Source organism: Mercenaria mercenaria, unplaced genomic scaffold (assembly GCF_021730395.1).
Source record: "Mercenaria mercenaria strain notata unplaced genomic scaffold, MADL_Memer_1 contig_985, whole genome shotgun sequence".
In the NCBI taxonomy this organism is placed as follows: Eukaryota; Metazoa; Mollusca; class Bivalvia; order Venerida; family Veneridae; genus Mercenaria; species Mercenaria mercenaria.
The window spans coordinates 1-6,246 of record NW_026463904.1 but is presented as its reverse complement, the minus strand read 5'-3'; the positions used below and the strand labels follow the sequence as shown (position 1 = coordinate 6,246).

The 6,246-nt window shown below is 34.5% G+C and overlaps 1 protein-coding gene across 1 annotated transcript; it reads left to right on the top strand.

Moving 5' to 3' along the window:
• The first annotated feature begins 285 nt into the window (after positions 1 to 285).
• Positions 286 to 4,586, top strand: LOC128555051 (uncharacterized). Its single transcript, XM_053536411.1, has 4 exons — positions 286 to 1,328; positions 3,735 to 3,899; positions 4,281 to 4,437; positions 4,552 to 4,586. The coding sequence occupies exons 1-4, from the start codon at positions 873 to 875 to the stop codon at positions 4,584 to 4,586; spliced, it is 813 nt and encodes a 270-aa protein (XP_053392386.1). The 5' UTR covers positions 286 to 872.
• Positions 4,587 to 6,246: the final 1,660 nt, after the last annotated feature.

Below are 6,246 nucleotides of genomic sequence, written 5' to 3'. Positions count from 1 at the left end.
TTACAGCGCTAACCTTTTGTTTTTAAAAAACACGTTGCGTTTCCCGCAAATCTGTTTTTTTTTCCCGATTATGTTTCCTTTTTCAATTTTAGCTGCATTCATACTAAGTAAACAATGAATTTCAGACCAAAATGATTATTAATTATTGTGAACTTTACATAATTATTTATTATTTGCACTTATACAAAAACTTTGCTCCGCCGCACTTATACAAAAACTTTGCTCAGCCGGTATCTTAAAATGTTAGATGCCAAGAAAAGTGACAAAACTTTATTTTGGAATAGTTTTGTTAGTAAATTGGTGGTAAAATTAAGTGCTCTGTGCAGACAGGTATCTCGCGTTAATGTTTACACACAGTTACAAATACAGGGTCGAAAACGAAAGTAGATATTTACAGAAATCCACAAATCGATAAATAAGTGTGCAATCAGGTCATTTGACAGGTAGTTTAGCTTCGGCCAGCGATTATATTTTAAACTAGCTCATAAATGAATAACGTACACTTAATCAGGTACAACACCTGGTGTGTTTCAATGATGGTAATCATACACGATTGCGATAGCTACTACACTTGTGTATTTCAGCAATTATAAGTTTAGGATATTTATTAGCTGTAGATCTAGATAATTATTATGAAAATATTGACTTCAAAAATAAAAACAACTGAAAATAAATTCTATTAACTGGGGAAGATATAGGACAGGTCACAAGGTTGATTTCAGAAAATGCATAAAGGATTATGCGACCTGTATCTATTTTCAGAAAACCCGTGTTTTTCATTTTCGGTAAATACACATGTCTGTAATTGGATAGAGAAAGACGTGTCATCTAGTAAAAACGTGTCGTTTAACTTTTGATGTGGATGTTTGCATATGAAAATGGCAAGCTGTGTGGATATTTTTGATATAGTTTTGTCATTTGACACAACGGGTTCAATGTACGGCTGTTTGAACGCAGTACGAGACAGGATGAGGGAAATGATGCGGAAATTAAAGTCTGACATTCCTGGTATAAGGATGGGCGTGATTGCGCACGGAGACTATGATACCGGTCATACTTACATCATAAAGTACGAAAATTTAACCGACGATGTGGAACGTTTGTGCCGTTTCGTGCAGAATGCGCAAGGTACCGGAGCGGGGTTCGCAGGAAATTCAGATGAGGCGTATGAACTTGCACTGTATTATACCCGATGTAAAATCAGTTGGCGACAGAACTCGAACAGAGTGCTTGTCATGATCGGGGACTGTAGACCACACGAACGCGATTATTTTCTCAATAAACAACACATTGATTGGACGAAGGAAATATTAACACTCCGTGATATGGTAAGATTATTTCACAGGGACCTGAAATTCTATCACAGGTCTATATTAAAATATAGACTTGTGTTGGCTTATAAATAGAATTTCAGGTTCCTGTGATTATTTCAATGATTTAGCGAACGACGAATGTCGGCCTCTTGTATACGCACCGTAACTCTTATCTCAGTTCTGAATTTAAATGAAACTTTACATGTGCCTTCCCTGTGCGGGCCTCGTGCCCCCCCCCCCCCCCCCCCCCTCGACCAGTTGGTTGAGAAGTGACCTAAACTCATAAAAAGATACACCCTGCTATTTTGATAAAGGGATGACATTTTCTTAAAATTTAAACGCAGCAAAGGCCACCTTTTCTTACCTGTATTTCAAACTTTGCAAGGAACTCTGAGTGGGGTACATGTATTGCACATTCCAAAACCTCTAATGAATGGATTCAACCAAACCGAGTCTGCTATCACTTGGTTGCGTTCTGTGCATCCAAAAGATCTTTTGACTATCACATCATCATCTTTAAGTGCCACCTGTAGACTGTAAAATGTCTACCCGTACTTTGACTCAGTGTTGTTATATTTTCTGGTCCTTTGGACCATGCAGTCAGTTAAATTCAGTCTTGCCATAATATTCTTGCATACCAGACGGGGATTTCCGGTATTCTTACCGGTGCTGGAAAAATCCATCTTAACCCCGGGGTGTAAGATGACTCTCGTGCTTTAAATGACGTATTACGAACTACATATATGTAGAAGATTTATGTAGTTATTTACATTTTATTTCGAAAAACGGAATAAAAATCCAATACTTTGACAGTTCCTCTTTGTTCCTGATAGTATATTTCTCGATTCAAAACGCGTTATTTTGTAAAAAAATTCATAACGTTACGCTGGAACTGATAAAACAAAACTGGAACTAAACATTGTTATTTGTCTTTGAAACGTCATGACGTCTTTCCTGTTTACGGACGTTGATTTCCCGCGCTTTGTTTAAATACTCTGTTATAAGAAATAGTTCTAAAAAGAAAGCCGTTCAACTGATTTTATTTTTATTATTATATCTTGATATTGGTATGCAAGAAAAAGATTCTTTCACTGGTTATAGGTGCAGATGGGAATATCCGGCTCTCGGGTAACTGTTTAGGCGGTAACTCGGTAGGAACCTCGTTACCGCCTAAACAGTTACCCTCGAGGCCGGAAATTCCCATCTGCACATATAACCAGTGGAAGAATCTTATAATATTCCGTTTTAAGGTCGGTGCTAGTGGGTGTTAGGGTTTTTGCATATTTAATTACTCCTGGTGAACAGACTTAATCAAAACGTATCTGTTATTATCATGTTTATATAATTTTAACAAATTGATGTTTTTAAGGATATATGGTGTAATAGCCATATTTCATATCATGTAACTGGATGGTAATATTTAAATGAAATTTTTGGTCACTTTAAAGAAATTCAAAATAAAAAAGCGTTTCACCGAGAGATTTTTTCATTTTTTGGGGAGATAATTGGTATTGAAGTTAACATTGATGCCTATGGGAAATATATAATTTCTTTGATTATAAGAATCTGAGTTTTGAGTTTTGAGAAAATTTTGCAGTAGAAAGCTGCGTTTTATGAATATTCTGATACAAATATCAAAAAGACATCTAAAATTCCCCGTAGGGAAAAGGAGAAAATTATTTTTTTCTAGTTTTAGGGAGATAACTCATGAAAAAACCAATATTATCAGGGGATGTAATCTAAAGGAATTTTTTGAGAACTTCTGTCACTATATAACTTGTCAATATGCACCTTATTTCTATCGTTTGACAGTTTCAAAGCTTACATTATCAAGTTGTATGTACGCTTTTTGGTGAAATTGAGGCCTATTACGGGTCATCATTTAAGGTCATATGTTCTCTTAAAATGCGTGTTTTGTAGCATGTTTTTAATAGCAATACTTTAACATATGATAACTCGAGACGCTTGTTTATGTTTATTAAAAGAGATATATCTAACGTCAAGATCCTGTGAATATAACTAGAACAGAGAGAAGATAAGCGCAGGTTGATTTGAGCCGCGCCATGAGAAAACCAACATAGTGGCTTTGCGACCAGCATGGATCCAGACCAGCCTGCGCACCCGCGCAGTCTGGTCAGGATCCATGCTGTTCGCTAACTGTTTCTCTAATTGCAACAGGCTTTGAAAGCGAACAGCATGGATTCTGACCAGACTGCGCGGATGCGCAAGCTGGTCTGGATCCATGATGGTCGCAAATGCACTATGCTGGTTTTCTCATGATGCGGCTCATTATTATGTTTATTTTAATGAATAAACGATCTTTGAACTTCAAACAAATGTTTAATAATTTTAAATAAACATCACGGATATACAAATCGCTCATATATTTCCATCTTTACAGGAAATTAATGTTTATTTCAGAATGTAAAGATCAATGCAGTACAATGTGGTTACCCTTCCTATGCAGACACGTTCTACCAAAAGATAGCTTCAGCAACGTTTGGACATCATGTATCCCTGAATGATATAAAGAAAATTGAAGAAGTGCTGATGTCTATCTGTTACAGGGAAGCCGGACTCGGAATAGTATAGAGCTTTTATATATTTTATAAATCATTAATTTAATAAAATCTGTAAAAAGATGCTTTGGAAGCAAAGAATGTATACCCAAGAAGAATAATAGCAGACTCAGTTTGATTGAGTTTGTTCACGAGAGTTAACACTCTTTTCACGCACATGTTCACATTCAAAAGTGAGTACATTCATTTGAAATATTGCGTTCAGCTTGAATAAAATTGTTTGAATATTAAGCCATAGTTGTTATATCGCATTTCGCGTCTGATGAGACTTGGCATTATTTCACTGGTACAACTTTGCAGGAACCGATCAACGATTTTTTTAACAATTATTATGGGCGTAATAATTTGACGGACTGCCTTTAATTGATTTTTCTAAATACATTTACAGAAAACAACTTCGGTAGTTAAGTCGAGCTCACTTGCAAGTTATCCAGGACACGTCAACATGTCAGTACCAGCTCCGGCTGATTCAAGGACGCAGATTTCAGTCCCAGAAGAGGACTCCGATTCCTGCTCAGATGACGATGATCAAAGCAATGTCAATGGTGAACTATATTTTATTCTTTGTGACCATAAGCAGTTAAAATCATGCAGTACGATGAAATTCATGTGTTGGAGACAAATGTCGATATGTGTTTTAATATATATTCTTTTCACAGGTATGAAGTGTCCAATGTTGTCGACATGTTTTTAATATATATTCTTTTCACAGGTATGAAGTGTCCAATGTTGTCGACATGTTTTTAATATATATTCTTTTCACAGGTATGAAGTGTCCAATGTGTAAATGGTTAAAACCACCGAATGAATTTCCTTCTACGACTGTCAGCGAAGACTGTGAACATGCTCCTCTTGAATGTTTGAGGGTAATGATTATTCATTATCATACATATCCTATATTATGCATATTATTTTTAATTTCTCTGAAAAGCTTCTTTAATATTCAAACACTTTCACAGCGAAGAGTATAATTTGTGAATTATTGTTTCTCATAGTGAATGGCATTCTCTATTATTCACACATTAGACTCTAATATTCATACAATGAATATTAACATTTTATTTCGAGATGACTTTTTAAATTATCTTTCTTTTCCCACACAGAGAAAGGTACTCAAAGTCCACGGAGCTTACTTTTGGCAGAGTGAAGTTTGATAAAAATGTTACACTATAAAAAAATTTATTAGGCTTTACATAAATTTGTCTGATTGACCTATGAAACTATTTAGGGTCCGGAACTTTTTTTATAACCGCTGATAGAACTGTATTAACATCCACAAGAGTCAATACTTATATATACCCTTTGATGAATCGCAATACTTAATGTGTTAGGTAAATACATTCAAAAGCGCGTTTAATAGTAGAAGTTTAGTATTTATCATTCTTTTGGTAGATCAAATACATACGTTTTAACTGTACCTTATTCAGTATCTTGGCGAGCAGTTGTTATATACAAATGAGTATATCACTTTTATCTTGATAAATCTCGTCAGCTTTAGAATTAATTACCGGGCTTAAACATAACAGGCTTTGTTAGATTACTTTATTAATTGAAGTACCATTCAGTTGTACAATCTACAATACTTCAATACTCATTAATAAGAATGCTATATCGATAATTAATACCAACGAATAAGCTGACTTTGATATTGTGATAAATGATTGTTTTTTTATACAATTTCACAATTTCATTGACGAGTTTTACAGACGAGATTTTCTATAGATGTTTCGAAATATATACAAGGACAGATATCCGATAGGAAAAAGCCACATATCAGGAACAAAGTAACCCTGCTAAACGAAAACCCTGTATGTGTAGATGTTTGTTTGAAATACATGCTTACAAAATACATGTACATAGTTAAAACTTTTATCAGTAACCAAAGTAGAGGAAACAAACGTATAAAGAAACACAATGAGGAACCGCTTTGGAAAGGTCAACTGGAGAGTTTAAATCTGTAAATGGTGCACTAAAGCTCGCGCCACACAATGCAGTATAAATAAATGTTATCTAAAACGGGTTCCCATTGGTAACAATAAGAAATATATATAAATCGCCGAAATCTAGCCATACTCTTGTTTTTACTGTAAGAGCAGTCAAAAAAGTAACTTATTTGAGACTTCTTATTACAAATAAATTTATTCTATTATTTAACTACCGCTTTTAAGTACTTATTTGTTTGTTAACACATGGCATAAAAAAATAACGTCTATTTTAATTTTATATTTATTTAGTTTACTTAGGAAAAACAACCCATGTTCAATGTTATTTTGCCCATTGTACATAATGTGTCACGTGTATTTAATATTAATGTTTTATGAACATCCGTAATACGTACTTTTAAGTTTCGGAAT